We start from the raw sequence: 23578 nt of genomic DNA on the forward strand, positions 1-23578 counted from the left end.
ATATATATATATATAGTACAATAGAGGCTACTGTGGTGTTTCAGTGGAGTGCCCAGTGACAACAATATGATGATCTTGGTGAAAGATGTCTGCCTGGTCCCACAGGTTCAGATTCATTTCATTTTATTTTGTATAGCTCAAAATTAATAAAACCAAATGCCTCAGAGGGACAATCTGTACACAAACATCCTCTGTCCCAGGACCCTCGCATCTGTCCATAATTATTCTCAACAAATATGTTTTACAGTTTGTGCATACGCATCTTATTTTGTAATACAACCTATGTTTGCTAAATACCTGGCTTTGTTTTTTTCTTCTCCACACTGAATTCTTCAAGATGAAATGATGTCAGCTCAAATACACTTTGATCCCAACCTAAACATTTCTATTCTTTCTCACAGTGACCTAAAGCGCAGAGTCAGTATTCTCATTGACGGTTCCCTCATCATTGCCCAAGTCAAGCCGGAGGATGATGGCAAATACACCTGTGCTCCCAGCAACAGCCTGGGCCAACCACCGACTGCCTCTGCCTACCTAACAGTGCAATGTGAGTGTCTTTGTGCTGATCTCTGGAGTGTGTCCTGATTCATTGCAAGGGTCCCTCCGTCTTCTCTTTGTCCTTTCTGTGTATTTGGGTCAAAGCCACGGCCACCTCAACTCTGTACTATTACAATCCAAGGGCTAATCATGCTGGAGGTTCACTGGAAAGGAACATGGCAGAGCATGTCCACTGCAAGAACATGGAGACCTGGCTTCAAATCATCAACATTGAATGTAAAAAAACAAATAGGCAACAATCTAAACACATCTTTAGATGTTATTTATTAAGCGGTTGACACACGTTTGATCACATTTGATTGACACTGACCAAACCAACTGTCATCGGATTATTCTTATTAAAATGTTGCTAAATGCCGATTGGTGAGAGGAAGATTGTGACATCACTAGGGCTGCCACGTATTTTCTATTGATTCTTCTATCAACTATTTTACAGAATTTGAAACGATTAATTTTCCCATGAAAAAATCGAATTGACCATTTCATTGAAGTTCATTTTATTTTGACAAACTGTAGGCTACATCATAAATTCTTAAACAAAACTATTTTATTTAGGGAATTGATTTTTCAGCACTGACGTCAACTATTGACGACGAGCACGAGACATCACCTTATTTCCAACTGAGCCCCGGCCCACTTCGAACAAGCAAGAAAAGGACGGAGAGAAAGCCAGATATAGATTTGTGTGATGTGAAACAAGCTAAAGGATTCCAACTACAAGTTTGTGGCTTCATAAAGCATTCCGTCACTCTTAAAGCTGGTTAGGGAAATACTACATCAGGGACTTTAAGCAAATACACTGTGGAAAAGAAAGTGACTGAGGATTTCACATAGTGCTTCATCAGACTCATAAACACTCAGTAAACAGGCAGTAAGTCAATAGTCATGAATACACAGCACACAGAGAACACAGTCAAACAGAAAACATAGAAATGTGTATTCAGTAGAACCCTATGGGCGGACCGTTTACAATCACTCAATTAATGTTATGTTCTATTCTCAACTATTTTATCAATACAAACAATAATATTTGTATACTTATTTGAAATGCATGTAGATTTAGAAGTGGCTACAATGAACATAAAATGCAGCTCTGCTCAATATTTTTAGGATAATACTTTTATTGACAGGTCAATATATCTGTTATTGTCAAAACGTATTTTGTGTTGTTGATACACTTTGAAGCTGTGTCGTCATACGTCTGTCCGTCAGCAGCTGAAAGGACGGCGGCAGGCCAAACTGACTTCACCAGGCTGACTGATAGCAGACATTTTCTGGATTAAAATAGCTTTCAAGTGGGCACCACGAGGAGTATACTGCTTTGTTTTATTTCATGGCTAATAAACTTCACCCCGCCCCTTACAGCGGAGAATAAATGTATGCCTACAGTGGAACAGATTTGTGTGATTTAAACAACTTCCTGTGGAGATGATGCTCCAATATGCACTCCGGGGGGGGGAGAACACAGGGTTCCTTTGATTCCCATACCTCTGATTCCTCAGAGTGAGTGTGGATTGCTACATTTGATAATATTGGACATTAAAAGAAAAAAACTAAACCAGTTTTGCTCATTACTAGAGATGGCAAATTTTTGCAAGACAAAAAACTTTGTTGAATCGTAATGTAAGGGACACGTTGGAAATATTTACCCCTAAAACACAAATCTTTATAAATTGTTATCGCGGCGATGGAAGCTGTAAATGGGGCGCTTGTGCACAATGCAACAACACAACTGGACGAACTTGGTTCAGCCGCCCAGGTACAGGTAAACGAATACACACTGGATTCTATTTGTTCTCCATTAACAGCATTTCTATGAGAACAAGTAGAAGTGTAGTTCTTGGATGGATGTGTTGAGTTCAAACGTAGATGGACTTTTACATGAGTTTGCTTTATTTATAAATATTAACGGTGCTAGTTTTGAAATCCAGAGCATTAATCAAGTAACTGGGTTTATATGTAAAGATATAGTGGAGTGATGTTTAACTAAGCAGAGAATGAAGTCACGCTTTTTTGACATAACTGCCCCGGGCCAGTGTGCATGTCCTACCTAATCACCACCATTCTGCTCTGCGCTCATACGGCGTCTACCGCTGATAACGCCATCCCGTCAGATAGTACACCGTTAGCTGCTAACCGCCGGTTCAGTTCAGAGCCGTGAGGAGGCAATCCCTAAATTGTAGATATGCTCTGAATTTTGGAATTGCACCTTTAAGTGACGAGGAAGGTTTAAATGTGCTATCTTTTGAAAAAATAATCTGCGTAATTATTTAGAATAGATAGACGTGTATATTCAACCTTTTTGTCCCATTGTGGGTGACTGACTGTGCACCTCTGTGTCTGTCCACGGCTTATCTCGTATTCTGCTACAGCAAACTGCATCATATTTTGGAACATTTTTTATTGTTTGCTATTGACTGCCAGCTGACTCCTCGCTACTCTTAATCGCTCTCTGTGTGGATTGGCATTGAGACTTCTCTTGATTATTATTATAGGTATAATTGTTCCCAGGGCATCGTTAGCACGACGTCGTGCAGCCTGCCTCCCATGCCTGGCCACTGGACTCGTTTAGAAAACCTGGCATCAAACATAAAAAAGTTAGACTTCACAATAAGTGTAGACAGGTCCAATAATAACTGTGTTGCAGCATCACAAGGCTCCTGTTGAAGAAAGTAGGATACACGAAGCATTTAAGACTTCTTCATCTGTTGTTTTACACTTTCTACATCCATCATGACTATTTCCACAAAATAGCTTGAAAGTTTGTCAGTAACTGGCCCAACAGTAATGTAGTTTACTAGGTGTTCCTGATGGTATTTTAGACTTAGTCTTTTATGAATAATGAAACATGTTGATGACTCTCTAACCTGACCCTGCCAGACGGTTTGTTACACAGAACCATCTGAGAAGTCGCCATTAGAAACTGCCGGGAACTTTCAAAAAATACGTGGCAGGTGATTGGATGAACGATCTGTCAATCAAACTCTTATCGGAGCCAGTCGTGAGAAGAGCAAGATTATCTTTCCGATGAAGAAAAGCCTGCAGTGTTGTTCTTTACTCTTCTTTCAATGAAGAAATACTCTCCAGCTCTGAATCTGTCGCAACATCGACGCTAACCTCTCCGTCCGTGCTCCAGCCCACCGGACACAAACACATTACTTAAAGCTGGATCTTCGTGTGATATATGATCAAGCGATTCTCGCGTGATCTCGCGACATCACAAGAACTGGTGTCAACTAATTTTGCATCCGATTTCAAAGCTTTTAATACAGACACAAGGCTCCCATTGGGATGCGGGGATGAGCCTGCGTCTCTCCTTCACCAGCAGCACTCAGCTCGTACATGTAGAGCCTCACTTCTAAAACTTCTTCTTCCTCTATATCATCGGCAGGGCGTTTTCCATGTTGAGCTGGAAGCTACTGTACATTTAAAATATTCAGATTCAGCAATATTGGCTACTGTAACGATGCAGAATCAAATAGCGCTCTGCTAGTGGTGTCATGGAAACTTTAGAGTTTCAGAATATAGCTCAAGAGTATGATGTTTGATGACCAGTTTTAGGCAAAGGCTTGTCCATAATTGTAAGTTTCTGGCCAGCAGTAGGAGTGTCAAATGACCAATTCTGCTGTAAGGCTGCATGTCCAAAAAAAAAAGCGTCCTCTGCCCTGTGGAATGGATTTGGACACTCCACCAGTCTCCAGGCGAACTCTGCTCCACCTCTCAGCCAATCCCGTCCAAACACCCATTTGCTCTCTCAAATCAACTCTTCTATTTTTTCCTGCTTGCGTCCTGCCTCTCCCTCCTACTCTCTCTCCTCTGCCTCCCCGTCCTTACTCTCTTCATGTCTCATTTATACTCATTTATGCATATGTATTCACATGCACACCGACACATCTCTACCCCACCCCACCCTGTGTCTTCATCATGGGTTGCCGCCTCCTTGTTCCCTCCTCCTGTACAACACCCTCTCAGTCTATCCGTCACTGGGAGCTCCTGGATTGCGGTGAATCTGTCACTTTGGAAAAGCATCTGCGGCCAGGCGGAGGCAGGACGAGTGTTGAGATTGTTTGGCCTCGTCGACCGGTGACCGGCCAGCAGCAGTAGTCAAGGCAACAGACATTTTGCATTCCATCGCTCTCCTGCCTTCTTTGATGGCTGTACATTAGATCATGACAAGTGTGTGTGAGGGTGTGTGTGAGTGTGACGAACAGAGGCGGGCAACACCAGTAGTGAGAGGGAGGGGGAAGTGAGGGGGGATTACATCATTGCTGTAAGACCAGGGACTTTTCTCCGTCAGCCTGCAGACTGCGCTCTCCGTCCCATTCTCTCCTCTTACTCTCATCTTTTTTCCTTTTGTTCTCTCTTTATCCCTTCCTCTCAATCCTCAACATTCGCTCTTCCCCCATTTGTTTTATGCCCCCCCCACCACTCCTGTTTAAATCTTTCTCTCCCACAGTCTCCATCTTTCTCGCCAGTGAATAACTTCCCCCAAAGCATCCTGCAGTAGGGAAACCGGCGTGTCGTGAGCGATAGCGCCGTCTGAGGGCTATATTTAGAAACTTGGCTGATATTCTTGTCTGTGGTGCCGGTGGCGGTGCTCCTCTGGGCATCTTTGTGGCCGAGCGCTGGCGTGGGGGCCGGCGGTGGTTAGGACTTCAGAGGACAGCAGCTGTAGAGCAAAGTTGTTCTGGCAACAGTGCGGTCAATCGATCCGTCGCCGTGTTTCAATCCCTCCATCTCATCATGTCACACAGTCACTCGCTCACTCCCTCATCTACTCTCCTTTTTATAATGCAGGATGAATGCCTTTTTTTCCGCCGGCTTCATCGCGTTCACAGTCACGCCGCCTCATCCTCCTCTCTCCTCCGCCGGCTCCTCTCCACCTTACGTCATCCAGTCACATTTCTCTCTCTCTCTCTCTCTCACCTGTCCTCTTTCCCACGCTGGTGCTCAGCCTTGCTCGTCCACTCCTCTATCGCTCCGCCGATAGCGCTCACCACTTCTCCTCCTCCTCCTCCTCCTCCTCCTCTCACTCACACCATTTCTCCTCCTTATCACCCACTGCCTACTTTGAAGCTCTCCTCCTTGACCTCATTTGGGAACCACGCTGTTCTCTCCCCTCTTCAGAATCTAGGATTTAGAAAGGAGAAGCCCCCCCCCTCCCCCTTTCCTCCTCTTAGCCCCTTTCCTTCAGCCAGATGGTCTCCCTTTTTTTTTTCTTGCGTGTGCCCGTCTTCGCCCAAAGGGTATTTAGCTCGACCATATAGAATCCCAATTATTTCAGACTTAAAGTACAGAGGGGGAGACATGAAAGGATGGCCACTAATGTCGAGCAGATAAAGTAATAAAACTCAAACGCTTAAGCGCTGATACGATGGGACTGATTGAGGGGAGGCTGGTCAGGTGAGATGTAATGTGATTTTTATTAAACTGTCTATAACTGAAACTTTAGAGAATTTAAGTTTAAGTTTCTACAGTATCTTATGCCATTGTCATTTGGTTACTTAAAGGCAAGGTTGGTGATCTTCTTCAAAAGCATTTCAGATATCTTTGTTGAAATTCTCCTCACATCCTGAGAGCAATGAATGAATCAAATGCTTTGACAAAAAAAGGAGAAAAAAAATCTGGTATCTGTTTCTGTCCCAGGACTGTAATAACTTAGTCGATTTATTTTATAATAATATAATATAATAACTGGACGGGCCACCTGTCTACCTGATCGCATTCTGCCCATGTACTCATTTCTCAGGATTACCAACTTTAAAATTAAGATATTTTTTTTTACATTCTCAATTTTAACAGTTTTTTTTTAGGTCTACCACTTGTTTGCAGACTGTAATGTATGAACAATAATAATTCAGATGATGACTCTATTTCTATTGAATCCTACTAACTGTGCAATTTGTATTTGTTATACCAATGACCCATACAATAACCATCTGCAGTTAAATACCAGCGTACTGGAGATAAAATGAAAGTATAATTAAAAATGGGGTCTAGCTGAGTGCATGTTTTATAATTTTTCTTATTTCTGAAATAATTTTTTAAGGTTTAATTTGATTTGACTGTTTTACATGCAGTCTGGGAATATAAAAAGTTGCTGTTTAATCTTGTGGATGAGGAACAGATACCTGCTGCTTTCAGAAGGCTGCAAAGAGAATCACCTGAGTGAAGGCCGTCAGAATAGGCTACTAACTGTTGTGGATTCACTCATTCATTTCCATTCCATCTGGCTGCCATTAATACCATATTCTTAATACAACTTTTTTCCTGTATCACTAAAAACTTACTAAACTTACATGTCTTATTAAACAACTTTTTCCCTGTTTTGTCCAGGAAGTAGAGGGATGGGGGTAGAAGTCAGTGTAGCACACATACATGAGAGCAGGTTGTAGTGGGATTTGATCCTGTAAAATGTATTCTATGTGTCATCATGTACACAAAGCTGTGTGTGTAATGGGTGTTCAATGTTTAACAAAATATTCTCTGTAAACACGTACAAATGTTGCTCTCAGCCCAGCTGTGCTCCATATTAACATTGATTTCCCAATCTTCTCTACGTAGCTCTTACAATCAGCAGCACCGGGTTTCCCTCTTTTCAAAAGAGGTGTTTTTTTTCTCTTGTTTTTCACCAGATCCTGCCCGTGTTGTAAACATGCCATCCGTCATCTACGTGGCCATCAGTCTGCCCGGCTTCATCCGCTGTCCCGTAGATGCCAATCCCCCCGTAACTTTGGTTAAGTGGAAGAAAGATGGCCTCCCTCTCCGAATCGATAGGGTGAGCCGGTGCAGCATGGGGTTCCGCTCACTTTACCCCGCCTCAAACAAGTGCGGCATTTCTTCAGTGGAAGCTCCAAGGGATTCCATTTTTCACTTCAAACCCTTTTGGTTTCAGTGTGCTCCTCAGTCTCTTATTTGACTTATCATCGGCCTTTAACAAAACATGACCCTTCCTTACACATGGTCCATGACTTCTGCATCCACAGTACCCTGGTTGGAGCCAAATGGACGATGGGAGCATCCGTGTGGCAGAGGTGACGGAGGACTCTCTCGGCACCTATACCTGCATGCCTTACAACGCCCTGGGTTCCATGGGATGGTCCCCTCCCGCTCCCCTGGTGCTAAAGGTACGCCCACAGTCCCATAGCCAGTGCATTTAAATGCATCCAGGAGGCATCACAACTCACCCGTTTTTTACTCACCTGTTTTGGCTGCTCCCCCCGAGTAGGACCCTCCCAAATTCTCAGTGGTTCCTGGAGGGGAGTACAGGCAGGAGGCTGGGAGAGAATTGGTCATCCCCTGTGAGGCGGAGGGAGACCCCTTTCCCAACATCACATGGAGGAAGGTAAGACACCCTGCGCACTCTACACCGCACCTGCCTACATGTAAACAAGACTTGTAAACAAGGGTTCTCCATTGAGAAGTCTTCCCGTCTGAAACCTGTGCCTGTAGTAAATTGCCTGATTTTAATTACTCAAACTACTGTATGTCATTGTAGCATTTTTAATCACATTTTAATGACGTCTATAAAATATGCAATCAAGCGAAATTATTAGATTCTCTCAGCTTGATTATGAGGCATGTTTAATCTCGCTCACTGACTACAGTATGATTAGCTATTGTTTTTACCTCCCACTTGTGAAATCCACCATTCTGTGTAATTTGATACTTAAGTTAGATATTGAAATCAATGTTGTTGTATATGTAAAATTGCAGATAGATATCTCAAACTATCCCTGCTGTATGTGCATGTAGAAGTGTGTGTTCTCTCTCCGTCCCTCTCTTTCTCCCCTTGGCTGACTCTGTGTTTCTTTGGCTGGGTCGGACTGCAGGTAGGGAAGCCCAGCAAAAGCAAGCACAATGTTCTGCCCCGAGGCAGCCTACAGTTCAAGTCACTCACAAAGGAGGACCACGGGGAGTGGGAGTGTGTCGCCACCAACGTTGCCACAAGCATCACTGCCAGCACGCACGTCCAAGTCATAGGTACCCCGACATGGACACAAATTCACACAAACATACGTTTACGGGTAGAAACCTACATATATTTCTTCAGAACCTATATAGTATACTTAGCTTGCATACGAAGGCAAACATGTTTCATTTACAAGAGCCAAGGCTTTTAGGATGAAGATTAACCAATATGTTTGGGGAACATAACGCTCTGTTGACAGGCCTGCTGTGAGTAGTTACGGTCGCTAAGCTATGATTGGACAATTGCTATTTTGGGAGAGGTGTTTTGCGAACATTTGATACAGTTCACATCAGCACACAAGTGAGTTGGCTTTGAGGGTCCCTCTTGGCTCATGCTGACCGTCCTCTTGAGAGATCTATTGAGTTGAATCTGGAAGACTCATCCTGTCAACTCCTTGACTCTTCCTCCTCTGAAGAGCCCACTCAAGAGTGCTCTGACACAGGAGGCGGGGTTATAGAGAAAGTATTAGAACAAGGCTAAAGTTTAATTTCTACACCCGTAGCCCTTGTTTCTGAATCGCCTGCTATGAGTGGTGATGGTAAAATAATATCACTTTGCACGGGACATGGCTTGTGGCCTGAATATGTCATTAGAGGTGTTGTGGGGGTTTTTCCCCGTTGATGATGCTCAGCTTCTTTGACTTTATGACTTGTGGTAAAACTCAATACCTAACGGCTAGCTCAGTAACTGTTCTCTATCTGACTCGTGGTGAGACACCACAGGATCTCACTATGAGGAACTCAGTAACGAACACCCACAGAACACAAGAGAGATTGGATTTTCTTCAGTTCACACAGATTTATTTGCATCACAAAGTATACAAGTAAACCGAGCTGTCCGGAGTCAACTAATCGCACAATAGAAATGTACATTACTTTATACTTTATACTTTATCCTGCCTCCCCAGTCTTGGTCTCCCCCCTCCTTTCTCCCACGATTCTGCTCTGACCGTTTACCCAGACAAGTTTCACTGCACACCTTAGACAAGTCCAAACAGATGACATTGGATTAATACACTTGAGCAGATACGGCTATCTTTCCCTCAGGACTTCTCTTGACGTCACAGCTGGTTGCCGGCCCTAAGGCCCAAGCTCGTCTTCCTCCCGTGTAAACCTAAAAGTACTACGAGCCCCAAGACTGATGGGCCTACCAACCCACTTGGCGTTCATTTATAGCTAAGCTAATGGACTCCTGGCTCCAGCTTCATATTTAATCCACTAATATATGCGTTCTACTAATATTCTCATTTTACTCTTAAAAAGAAAGTGAATAAGCACATTTCCCCAACGAATCCTTTAACAGGTGTCTGTATGCTCTGCTGGGGGGCTTTAACTGTCACAATGAACGGTGTGATAATCCTAGCAGGTACTACACATACACTGGTGCAGCCGCAGTGGTTGCATGCAAAGCATTCAGGTCTGCGGGTGAAGGTGAGGAGGAGTTTATTGATTGTGTTCACCAGAAGCTGCTCCGAGGTGGATACTTTATGTCTCCTTGACTAAAGCTGTTTGGAACAGACTTATTATTTAGTTTCATTTAACCTTTTGTTTTCCGATTGAGTCCTGGCCAAGCAACAAAGTTTTGCATAAAAGAACATATAACAGATTTAAAAACTAAAAACTAAAAACAACATAAGAAATTCAACACAAAAGAAACAAGTAACAGACAAACAGCAAATTGCATCAACCAATGAATTAGCAGTGTTGTTCAGATGCTTGTCTGTGTAGATAGCATTGATACTATGTAGTTGAATGCATCATCCTCTCAACCACAAGACACACTGCACACTCTCTGGGAGTAAAATGATTTTGCCCCCAAATTTGTTTTGAAATGCTGGATTCCTAAAATATTTGAATGTGTGTGGCAGTCATTGACCTTGCCTGTCCTGTTGTCCATCTCTGTCCCTTGCTGACCATTAATGTGCTGTGTGGACGAGAGCCAGTCAAATCAGAGCAAAACAATGAGTGTATTGAACTGGCTCCTGATTGGTTTCCTGTTGCTTTGGCTCCAGTACAGGACCTAAACAATGGGATCGGAAATTAGCAAAAATGCATATCGGGAATTCTTCCTGGAGAAATCAGTCAAAGCACCGTTACTCACATTATCTACGTTTGACATGTCACAAGTACAAAAAAAGTCATTTTGGACTCAAGATTACATTATTCATGCGAAACCAAAAATGTTTCTTTCTCACAGTTGGATGTTACATTGGCTGGCTGCTTGAAAACACATTACCTGGTCCAGCTCACAGTGAACCATTTGACATTCCAAATGAATGTAGTGTCTAACAGCGAGGCTACTCAGTGACTAATGTGGCCTTTTAACAACACCTCTCTCGCCGCTCTCTCCCTCCCTGCAGGCACAAGCCCCCACGCCCCCACCAGCATCCACGTGGCGGCGCCCTCTACCTGGGCCAATGTGTCCTGGGAGGTGGGCTACGACGGAGGCTTCCAGCAGACATTCTCAGTCTGGTATGGCCATGTGTGAGTCATCCCAGCATGCTTTGCTTCCTGCTTTTTCTTCTTCCGGTACTTCCTCTGTTGTTTCTGAAAACGTCTTTTTCCAGGGTTGTGTTCAGAACAGTTGTGAGAACGTAGAGATGGAAATACACGGGGGATCCAGATGTGTGAGTGAGTCTTTCAGCTCTGATCTTGAAATTTGTTGGTTGCAACTAAACTGAACATGACCCAAAATTCTCTGTGCTGCTGCTGCTGCTGCTGCCGCTGCTGCTGCTTCTCTGCTGCTTGACTGGGGGAAAGGGCCTGGGTTTAAATGTTGCATTTACTTATTGACTTGAGATTTCAGCAATGACAGTAAGTAACAGTGCTTGAGTAAATGTACTTACATTCCACCACTGCAAAAGAAAGGAGAATGGACACAAACCTGATGTCGTTCTAATCAATAAAACAAAGTAAGTCTAGAATGCTCATTTAAAGGTCCATGGGATTTTTCATTGCTGCCGACTTGTATGCATTTTCAGTGGGATGCGCAGGTTGATTTTATACTAACAAACTCCTCGACAAGAGCGTTGACGAATGCGGTAATTGGTATGAAGTTAATGTATATTTATTATATGTAATTGTGATAGCAGTAACTGCTGCCAGTAATATGTGCTGCAGACTTTGTAAAAATGGTTAGTTGGTTCTGGAACTCAGGAGTTAGATGCATTCTCAGTGTCTTCTCTGTCACTATCTGCTAATGCTATATCTCTGCTAGAGAGATATAGCATTGACTAAACAGCTCAGCCCTCTGAAGTGTTCGTGCAAGTCTCCTCCTTAAGCTTCCCAAACACGATGCAGGACACCAACATGCAGGGAATAGTGTCCTTTTTTAAATTGGGATGTCCTGAACCACAGCATCAACTATAAAAAACCCAACTCCCGTCATGCTTTATTAAAACAGCGAGGGAACCGCAGAGCAGCACAAATATAGAGAAAAGCAGACAGCAGCTTTAATTAATAATATTCAGACTGACAGCAAACATCAGTGAGTGATGCGAGTGGAGCAGCTTTGGGCTGCATCCATCTCAGTGACATTTCTCAGGTGGTTCTTCCCCCTGAAACCCTGCCATCGGTTAAAGAAGTGCATTTTAACTTCAGCATCATGTTCATGCTAGGGATGATGAGTAGTTTTCCACATCCTGTTTTAAAATCTTCCAGCCAAATAAAGTATCAAGGAGGGAACAAAACTTTACCAGATACGTCATATTAAGGAACTCTGGGGCAGAAAAATCCTCCCCTTTTATTGATGCTTTGAAGGGGACATCTCATGCTCATTTTCAGGTTCATCACAGTGCTGTGATATTTCTGCTAGAACATTATTACATTCTTTAATCTTCAAAAAACACAACATTTGGCTCATAGTGTCTGTCTGAATATACCTGAATTCAATCTGACTGAAACGCTCCGTTTTAGCGTCTGTCTCTTTTAGAGAGTTGTCTTATTTCACACACGTGCACAAGACCTGAAAAAGTGTGTTTTTTTATGATATGTCCCTTTTAATTCATATATTGAACTGTGTGCACTTCACAGTGCTACATTAGCTATGTTGGTGAAAACACTATCTCACTAGGTGATACATACAGTATAAAGGAAGTGCTTTACTATAGCACTAGGTGTTTAGAGTATGAGTGTTGCATGTGTAAGTTTAATGCTTTATCTGGTGATGAGGTGCAGCTGAATGTATGGCATGGGCAAACCCGCAAAGCTGAGCGCAGCATGGGCTTTATTACCATCAAGTGGAAGTCACGTTGTGAATGAAGTGAACAAAAATATATGATGTTGGATCAATGATGGAACTAGAACTGTTGCAGAAATGACGTCACATTATGTTACATCGTGACGAGCAAAACTGTGTGATGATAATGGTGCTGAGAAAAGTGATCTCTCAAAATGTCTCCGCTCACCTCCTCTCATCCTGACTCCTGTCCAGGCTGAAGAGGGAGCGTTTAGGTCCACACGACTGGCTTTCCATACCCGTGCCTGGAGGCCACGACTGGATGGTGGTGCCCGGCTTGGAGCCAGAGACAACATACCAATTCAGCATCTTAGCCCAAAACAAGCTTGGCACAGGCCCTTTCAGCGAGGTTGTCACTGTGAACACACCAGGTGAGTGTACTCACTGCTGCTCCACTGTGACAAAAGGGATCCTATAATGAAATGGCTTTGGCAAGTTAGGCACGTCGAATGAGCAGAAAGTCTACTTACTTACTTGAGACTAAACATTTCTTATCTTTTTGTGAAAAATTAAAATTTCCTAGATCACCAAGGATCGTAAAGATCTATTCTCATTTGTATTCTAACATTTTCAAATGAAGAATTTGTCTCTAAAGAAGTAGGAACAATGTTGAAAGAACTATGGAAAGTGCTCTGGTTAATGTATTAATAGAAAAGTAAGCCAGCTCAAGAGACATTCCTGGATATCATTCCAGAAAAGGTTAGCGCTCCAGTGTGTAGAGCAACGGTTTGAGAGAGTTCTCTGCTGTAAATGAGGTCTGACAAATAAATGTTTCACGCCTCCGCTCGGGGAAATCCAAACAACACCCTCTCCGTGTGAGTGCTGGTCGTGTTTCACGTCTCAGCTGGAGAGGATCGTGCTGATGTTTTATGAGCTTCCATTCAGTCATAAACAATAATAGTGATAATTCATTAATGAACATATTATTTTCTGGCCCTAATGAAAAGTAATATTGTTAGGCTAAATTATTAAAAAAGTATAAAGATGCAATTTTTCTGACCAATGTTGGGATATAAATTGCAACTGTTTTCTATGTATTAAACTGCAGGCCTATATTTGTTGATAGAACAGGATGTGACTGTACCAAACATCACAAAAACAATAGAAAAATGAGGATGTTGTTTAAGCCAGTCAGTCCGAGAAAAGGCTAAAAACATGTAAGTAATACAAAAATTGAGCAGTTCAAATCATATTATTAAGATATTACTGGTGGATTACTGGACATCACCCAATAAAGTGACATTATAATTATTGTTTGGCCATTTACACCACAACTGCTGAGCGACTTGCTCACTGCCTGTCTGAAATGAAGGTGATGTCCGATGTGATGGTCTTATACAAACACAGAGCTCGACAGTAACAGTTACCTGGTTGCTATTGGCAACCAATTATTTACGTATGTGCAAATTGATTCAGCTGACAAAGAATCAGATGAACCTGAACAAAAAACAACATTTGTGAAATCGTTGGGAGGTGAACTATCCCGGCATCTTTGAGCTGGACGGACGTATACATACATATGACATGTACACGCGTCACATTATTATTATTAAGCTGACGTATAACTGCATAGTAATCACTCAAAATATAAGGTGACTAAAAACGGCAGCCATATTTTCAGTTTCGGCAACCAAACACTGATGCCTGGTTGCTACTTTTAAAAGTTGAGTCGAACCCTGAAACAGCAAAAAGACACAGCACACTCCTTGTTTTTTTGATCATCAAAAACAACAAAGAGGTGTTTCTTCTTCCAACAAATCATCTCTGTCTAAAAAGTGCAAACACCAGAGTGCAGAGAAAGAATCTCTTAACCAGATAACAGCCAAGATGTCTTAATCTGAAATCAACAGTTCAAACATATATAAGTGTACAGAAATACAACATATAACTTAAATTCACATATTTTCTGTGCATTTAAGACTTCTTTTTACAGGAAAAACCAGATTATCAGAACCACAAAGACAAAGCCTAAACTAGGCTGTGGTTGAATCATTCATTCTACAGCACCATTTCTCCTGGCAGCGATGAAAGGGACATTTATTAAGTATAAATGAAGCTGTCACAGATTATTACTTAAAGATAAGTGACATGCTGAACATTGGGGTAACCATTCAGGCTGCATCACCTTCTATGTCGAAGACGACAAAGCATTCAGCCGGGGGCTGCTTGTTCTCTCCTTTAAAAAAAACATTTTCAAGTCACATGCAACAACACATCTATTGACACTGTTATTGTTACTGAGGCAAAAGAAAAAAACGAGTAGCTCAATGTTGGATACCATCAACTGTTGACCACCTGAATTAGTAAATGAGGACCTGAGGAAGTCATGTGAAGTAATGCTCTGAAACAGTGTCAAAATGTAAAGGGGGGCTGATTCACTGGTGGAACTGCTCACTGAATATATAACTGAGTGACTCACACACACATTCCCAACCCGTATGTGCTCTTCCAGTATTTCCTATAAGTACCCCTGAACCATTGGTGCTGCTTACCCCACCACGGTGCCTCACAGCCAATCGCACGCAGCAGGGAGTCCTGCTCACCTGGATCCCGCCTGCCAATCATACAGCACCTATCCAGCATTACGTCATGGAGTTTCGCCTCGGGGAGCGATGGGAGGTCTTGGACGACAGCATTCCTGCTGGGGAGACGGACTTGCTCGCCCGAGACCTGATCCAGGTAAAAGACAGGACCCGAACTGTAGACCTCACACACAGTGTTATAGAAAACCTGCATCTGACCAGTTCCACGCTAAAGAAGTGTCTGGGACGTAGTGGAGGGTTAAATATGCCATTCAAATTTGCACATATACATATATATATATGTATATGGCATATAGGGGGATGTTTTCATAGTGTTTGATACAATCAGACGTCTTTTTGCAACTGGAGGAGTCGCCCCCTGTTGGCCATTAGAAAGAATGCAGCTTTAAGACACCAGCTTTAAGAATCCAGTTCCCCATCACCCACCAGAGGCTTCCACAGCCTAGCCCCCTTCTACCTTTTTCTGCTCCGTTTCACAGCGCAGAAAAAAACTTTATTTAATAGCTTACCTGAACAAATCCCAACACTGAGGCTGCTATGTTCAGACTTGAGGCAAAGATTTGTTTTTTGAAATACTGCTCTAGATTACCCAGATCAGATTCTGCCACATCCACCTTGGTTGTCATAGTAACAATGCAGGTGTGCACACTTTCTGACCACCTCTGTGGGTTTTAATTTGTGCCATTTCTGGTTATTATATGTTATGTCGAACGTCCAGAATGCACACGTGTGCTTTTACCTCTGCAGGTCTGCCACTAGCTTCTACTGAGCGAGAAGACAGACTAGCAACCGAAACGTGAAGTTTCGATACAATGTAATAGTCCGTATGAAGAGGACGGTGAATTTTACTGACACAATACTTATTTTTAAGCATTCCACATCTTCGCGCGTGTCGGCTAATTCTCCTGCCGTGACACGTTTGAGCTTCTTTTCTTCAATCTAACTGCCGCTGTCAGCTCCATGCAGATCCTTCCACTGCACAGCAAACACCCACACACACCTCTCTCCAGCTCTCTCACCACACACACACACACACACACAATGCACCTCGCTTGCATAACTCTTTTTGCTGCACATTTTTTACTGTGAGGTGAATTGACCAGGGAGGGGACTGCTCTGTTTGGTAGGACCCGCTTCCCCACATCCTCAATCTTCTTCCTGACTGTGCAGGAAACAGTTGAGCTGACAGCTTAGTCCACGGCATGTTTATCCGTTGGTTTGTGGGCGTTACGTCAACAGTACAGCAAAGCAGGTGTTGCACCCCTGCTGAGGTGTCTTTGAGCAAGAACTGAATCTCTGCCAGCTCCACAGCTGACCCTGCTCTGTGGAGAGCACAGGCAGCCACCGAGGAAATGAAATGGAGGTTTAATGTCTTTTCATCATGACTGAGTCACAGGTGATTTATCCATCTTCAGCCACGTTATCGATCCATTATGATATCCACGTTATTGAGATTCTTAGTACTTGCTCCTCCTTATGAATATTGGTCTGATCACAGCACAACCTCATGATATGATATTGATTTTAACATGAAGCTTCTGTTTATTACGGTTTACATCATTCTGCTGTCTGAATAAAATCAGTAAACTTTATCATCCAAACTTCTCTTAATTTGGCATTAACATATTTTTTCTTTTTGAAAACATTTTTTATGACGCCCACGTCTATAATGCATTATAAACATAATGTGTTATAAGCACTCATAGATAGCACATTATAAAGCATTATTTAAGAAGTTATAAGTATCATGATACTTCATTATTGCTCACTGACATCTTAGATGTTCTTTTTTTCCCTTAGAGCAAACAATGATGACTGAGAGTAACCTATAATCACATTATAATGGATTATAACAGTGATTATAATGCACCGTAAAAATTATATTATGTTTCACAACTATGGGAATAACACAAGCCTTGCAAAGTAAAAATGTCGATCCAAGATCACCCTGACGACATCATTATGACATCAGGAGTGTGATTTTGTTTTGCTTAAGAAGTCATAAGAGTTTGTAAAATTAGCGGAGTGCCCCTTTAATAAAAAAAAAAAAAAATCTTAATCTGAATGCATGACTTCTAGTTTCCATTGTGCTATTTATAAACTGCAGGAACAATGATGGGTTTTGGAATCTGTTGAACACTGAAAGGTAACTATTCATATCCACAAAGGCTCTGTGACTCAGCTGGCTGGTCTCTGGAGACACAAACAGAATCATGCAGCCCGACAGACACCAGACACGAGTTTGACCTTCTGAACGTAGCTCTCTCTCTCTGCTCTCCTGCTCCTAGGAGGCGTGGTACGAGTTCCGCGTCATGGCCGTCATGGACAACACCATGAGCGAGCCCAGCAACATAGTAGGAGTGTCCAGCACAGGTGAGCCCACACAGTGCACACACTTGACTCTCAGCCCCGAGAAGTTCAGAGGAGCTTTTCAGTGCTCAAACGGGACTCAAACCAACAACCTCTGGCGGCAAGCTGCATCTGTAACCTGGGGTGATCTTAATGAGTTGAGCCGAGGAGAGGCTGCAGATGTATTGCACACGCAGCAGCTCCCAACTTTACATTTTGCCCACTCAGCACTATTAAATGTAAGCTCTCTTTACATGCACACTTCTTTTGTACCTTCCTGAAAAGTATGACATCATCGCTCTGCCTGTCTCCCATGGATTGAATCAGGCGGCTTTGTGCTGAAAAGAAAAGATTCATCAAAGCCAGACTTTTCTTGGTCGCAACGCTTAAAGTCTGAAACGAAACCCGTCAAAATGTGATGTCACTCCCCTGCAGAGGTCACTGGGTACACATCATTTGGGAAGAGCAGCTGTTGGTAGCGTTTATAGACTGGATATGCTCACGGATCTCTGGATGCACTCTGCTGCCCCCTACTGGTACATGTGTAGAGCTACGCTCAGTGGTGATCAAAGGCTTAAAAGTAGTAATTTGACTGCTTTTTTTCCTGTGCATATCGTCAATCAGCATCATACTCCATACATGATGTGGATGCACCCTCTCTTACTGAAGGTGAAAGGTGTTCTCTAGCTGATCAGTAGTTATTTCATGAACGGTGCAACACTTTGCATTTTGCTGTATCATGCTTCACTGCAGCACATGAACCACTAAAACAAAGCTTGACACATAATCCCCGCTGGTCGTCACTGAGCGATTCATTAGCATGTCGGCCACTAAAACAGCTCCAGCATTAATAAGTGAGGAGTTGGTTGCTCTACAGCGGGACTTAAAGTTGCTCTGGCTGGGTTTTCATTACCGTAAGAATATTGATAGTGCACAACTCTGCCGTGTTGAACTGAGAAGAAAGACAGCTCTAGAATGTAAGGCTGCAGGATTATTGCCAAAATGATAAATGCAATTATTTCTTATCAATATTGAGATCTCGATTATTCATTGATTTTAGGGCACAAAACATTTTTATTGCACTTCCACATTTTAGCTAAACTGTCATGTACACTTTCATGTTGCGCTGCTGGCTGTTGGTTTAGGAAGCGCTCGATTTGATATGCAGCGAAGATTTCTAGAAGCGGAGCACGCATTTTGAACGGCAATATCGCAGTTGATCGTGTTCTGTTAATTTGGGAAAGCCAAAATCGTCATCTGATTAATATTCAATAAATAAGCATCCCTGTTATAAATATGCTACAGCTTGTTTGGGAAATCTTAAGCTGCAGCACTTTGAATAAATTGATCTAAATGGTTCTACACACTGAGATGGTTTATGTCATAAATATTCAAGAACATCTCTCAGTGACACCATGATCACTTTAAGTTTGAATCATAATTCAAAGTTCATGTCCAGGTTGACAAGCTATTACTCAGTGAAGGAAACCAATGTAAGAGACTTACGTCTGTAAGCATCCCATCCACTGTCTCCTTTCCCACAGACAGTATGTGGATAATAATAGCCAGGTATCAGCTTCTCTGAATTATTAGGATTATTATGGCTATGGTTGATTTATGATATTCTGTACATTCATTACATCCTATTTCCCTTCAGTTTACGTTGACGCAGCATTAAAACAAACCAGTAATAATAGCTTTATTCTGTTCATTATTATTAACAAGTGCAAGCCAGCCTTCATGTTCATTTGTCATGTATGGCCGTGTCATAACAAATAAATAAAAGCAACAGCAGAGTGTGAGAACGTTGTGTTACAGCTGAAATCATTCATTCAACATTTCAGTGAAGTAAATGTACATTTAAAATCAAAACATTATGTGCCAAAACTACACCTGCTCATTATTATACAGAATGGCCCATTTGAGAATAAATAAATGAGATCATACTGTAGGTGATGCATTCATGTGTTCATCACTTTAGTTGCTTTACACACTGCTGCGTAGCTTGTGACTTTCCCCCTCCAATCAATAAACTCTTAACCAATAATAGTACAACATAATGTATTCATTTATTATATATTGTATTCACTGATATGAATCTGCAAAGTAACTACAAATACAGGACTTGATTAAATGTACTTAGTTACTTGCCAGCACTGTTGAGAATGGACCTTTCAGTGAAGTAAGAGACATCTTGTGTCCAGCAGTGAAACGTGTTAGAATATTCATAGATTCTGGATTTTTTTCCTGCAGAATAGTAGAATTTAAAGCATTTAAGAATTTTAAACTTGGTAATTAATGTGATCTGACACAAAGCATTATTCCAAGCAGAACACAATCCAAAGATAATGCAGTGCACATGTAGCCTCCACAGCTTTATACACTGCAAGGGGAAAACAGTTTACATTCTGCTTAGTCATCATGGCATGTAACACATTACAATATGCAGTAAAGGTCAGCTCCTGCATACTTCAATCTCATTGGAAACGGCTTTTCCTTTCACTTCAAAGGCTCCTCTGCAGGAACTGAAAAAGTATTTTGCACGAGGTGTCTCTTTCCTTTACCCCCCCCCCCCCCCCAAATTAAAGTCAGAAAATTCTGATTCAGTTTCTCATATAATTAAATAGCTGCTTAATCAGAGCACAGTGTGTTCTCGCAAAGGACAGCGTGCTCTTATTTCTGCGTGGTAATCTCACCGTAAATATCAGCCCCGCTTTCAGAGCCTGGATATGAATGTTGACTTTAGCATTAATCTTGAGCAGTGCCATATCAGAAGTCTAGTGAGTTAACTTAAAGTTTATCATTTGTTTCTTTTACTCTCTTTGCTCGCTCCTCCATTCAACTGTCCATTTCCCTTCTACCTCCAGGTAGACCACGTCTCTGCCCACACACCATGTCCCAACTGCAAACTGTCACGTCCTTTATTTTGACATCCTTTTCATTTTGATGCTACACTGTGACTTCCACCAGCTCAGCGTCCCTGACTCTTCCCTCTTCCCTCCTCACCCCACAGACTTCTTCCCTCCTCCGGAGATGGTGGAGGAACGTGGACTGGCGCGGCCTGTGGTGGCTGGCATCGTGGCCACCATCTGTTTCCTGGCAGCAGCTGTCCTGTTCAGTACGATGGCGGCCTGCTTCGTCAACAAGCAGCGCAGGAGGAAGCTTAAGAGGAAAAGAGGTGAGGGAGGAAGTCACGGTCATTAATAGCTGTCTCCAATATCACTAAGTCAATGTTTTGGGAACTTATAAAATATGGCACGAGATGAGAAGATTATTTCATATTGTACAGAATACATTAAAGGAACAGTGTGTAGAATTCAGGAGGATCTATTGGCAGAAATGCAATATATATTCAGTGTGGCTTTGTAGCACAAAGGCAGTAAAACTGCCTGTGCCAAAGCACACTGACTGTAATCCTGCGGGCTTAATAATAATAACTAGAAAATTCCTAAAGAAATTTTGACAGTGTGGCTTCTACTGCCCGAAGAAATCGCAATATATATACACGCCAATGTTACCGGTAGTGTCGTTCAGGTTCAATTGAGATAGCGCTACTCTCTTTTCTGCATTTTAGATTCATACTCTTGGATTGAATCTTGTATTTGTGGGGCTTTTATTTTGAAAGGGTGGGACTGGGTGGGTGAGAGAGGGGGAGAGGAGACAGAATCATAATGTTTGACACTAAAATGAGAGGCTTCATCACAAGCATTCCAGTTAGAATTCATTCTGTGGGGCTTTTAATTTGAAATGGGGGGAGGGGGGGGGTGAGAGGGGAAAAGTCCTCTAAAAATATCTAAGACCTAAATGACTGTATGATAGAGAGCGACAGAGAGGGAGAGAGAGAGACAGACAGAAAAATAGACAGAGAGGAGAGAGAGACAGAGTGAGTGAGACAGGCAGACAGACCGTTAGATGGACTGAGTGGGTGGGAGAGAGAGACAGGCAGACAGACCGTTAGATGGACTGAGTGGGTGGGAGAGAGAGACAGGCAGACAGACCGTTAGATGGACTGAGTGAGTGAGTGAGACAGGCAGACAGACCGTTAGATGGACTGAGTGAGTGAGTGAGTGAGTGAGTGAGACAGGCAGACAGGAGTCCTCTAAAAGTCTCCAAGACCTGAATGACTGTATGAGAGAGAGACACACACAGAGAGAGAGAGACAGACAGAGAGATAGAGGGAGAGGAGTGTGTGTGTGTGTGTGTGTGTGTCTCAGTGCCTCTGTGTGTTTATCAACATCACTAATGAGCTCATATAAACACCTGTGTGCTTGGGTGCATGTTGGTGATTGGAGCACCTGTGTGTTAGAGGCTAATTAAGAGAGAGAGTAACGAGTGATTTTCAACAAAACTACCTGTCAAACATATGCCCTTCATACCAAAACCATGAGACTAATCAATAAAATATGGATACCGTGAGAGAGATAAGACTCTGGCAAACGCGGAGATGTGTTTTTTATGTTTGTGGTCAAAAATGTGAGCTCCAGCGCAATATGCAAAACTGGTACCGTCTGCTTTCTTTGAGAAATGAGTGGTCAGATTTAACATGGAGTCTAATGGAGCAGTTGGTTGGAGTTCATGTCGCTCTGCGGCTCTTTGAGCCAAATGTGTAAGTCCGTTGGATTCCACAGACATCTGTGTGCGACAGCACAACATTTGCAAGCTTTTTGGCCAAAAATGGTGTATAAAGAGTAAACATTGTGGGAGCTGGAGCAATTTGTTTGGAAAAATCACAGAATATTTTCCTGCTCTGCTCCACTCTGACGGTTATGCTCTCACTCTAGCTCTTAACGAGCCGTGCAATACACACCCATTATAAAATCTGAAACAGACCCAAAATTTTCCTGAAACTTAATCTGTGACTTCATGAAAACTGTGCTAGCTATCAAAATGTCCCTTTGGCTCAATAAAGTGCAGCGTTTTGTCTACGTTTTAAACTTTGAATCATGTTTCTACGTTAATGTACGGCTAGTCAATATGGGCCCAAAGTTAAGTGTTTTTTTAGCTCTCTTCACGCCGCAACCCCATTCAAGTGAATGGAGAAATTTTGCTCCGTTTTTCGGGGTTTTCCGGGATTTTCGGGAAAACGAAATCTCTCCGAAAAATAGTTTCCGCGCTATTCCCGATCAGGCCGCATGTTTTGATGTATTGTTCACGCCGCTGTTGGCAAAATTGCCCCATTCACTTGAATCTGGCGTGAAGAGAGCTAAAAAAAACACTTAACTTTGGGCCCATATTGACTAGCCGTACCTTAACATAGAAACATGATTTAAAGTTTAAAACGTAGACAAAACCCTGCACTTTATTGAGCCAAAGGGACATTTTGATAGCTAGCACAGTTTTCATGAAGTCACAGATTAAGTTTCAGAAAAATTTTGGGTCTGTTTCAGATTTTATAATGGGTGTGTATTGCACGGCTCGTTAAGAGCTAGAGTGAGAGCATAACCGTCAGAGTGGAGCAGAGCAGGAAAATATTCTGTGATTTTTCCAAACAAATTGCTCCAGCTCCCACAATTTTTACTCTTAATACACCATTTTGGCCAAAAAGCTTGGAAATGTTGTGCTGGTCGCAGTAAAGTGTCTATGGAATCCAACGGACTTACACATTTGGCTCAAAGAGCCGCAGAGCGACATGAACTCCAACCGACTGCTCCATTAGACTCCATGTTAAATCTGACCACTCATTTCTCAAAGAAAGCAGACGGTACCAGTTCTGTCTATTGCTCTGGAGCTCACATTTTCAACACCACAAACATAAAAAACACATCAGCGCGTTTGCCAGAGTCTTATCTCTCTCACGGTATCCATATTTTGGCACTCAGACTCCAGGTGCGTCCTCGCCATGGCAACCAGTTACACACACGCACGCAGGCTCTCGCTCTCTCTCTCTCTCTCTCTCTCTCTCTCTCTCTCTCTCTCTCTC

The 23578-nt window shown here is 42.5% G+C and overlaps 1 protein-coding gene across 5 annotated transcripts in view; it reads left to right on the top strand.

Moving 5' to 3' along the window:
- igsf9bb (immunoglobulin superfamily, member 9Bb) overlaps positions 1-23578 on the top strand; it is a 106797-nt gene that overhangs the window by 64076 nt on the left and 19143 nt on the right. For 3 of the 5 annotated variants that reach the window (XM_031871637.1, XM_031871639.1, XM_031871641.1), the window contains exons 7-16: positions 402-547; positions 7194-7336; positions 7545-7685; positions 7787-7903; positions 8391-8541; positions 10890-11013; positions 12962-13137; positions 15219-15445; positions 17598-17682; positions 20672-20836. In XM_031871637.1, the coding sequence (XP_031727497.1) occupies positions 402-547; positions 7194-7336; positions 7545-7685; positions 7787-7903; positions 8391-8541; positions 10890-11013; positions 12962-13137; positions 15219-15445; positions 17598-17682; positions 20672-20836 (1475 nt within the window). The remainder of the gene's footprint in view (positions 1-401; positions 548-7193; positions 7337-7544; positions 7686-7786; positions 7904-8390; positions 8542-10889; positions 11014-12961; positions 13138-15218; positions 15446-17597; positions 17683-20671; positions 20837-23578) is intronic. The other 2 variants (XM_031871638.1, XM_031871640.1) reach the window with 1 other exon arrangement.

The sequence above is a fragment of the Anarrhichthys ocellatus genome, unplaced genomic scaffold (genome assembly GCF_004355925.1).
Source record: "Anarrhichthys ocellatus isolate YVR2014 unplaced genomic scaffold, GSC_Weel_1.0 scaffold59, whole genome shotgun sequence".
Taxonomy (NCBI): Eukaryota; Metazoa; Chordata; class Actinopteri; order Perciformes; family Anarhichadidae; genus Anarrhichthys; species Anarrhichthys ocellatus.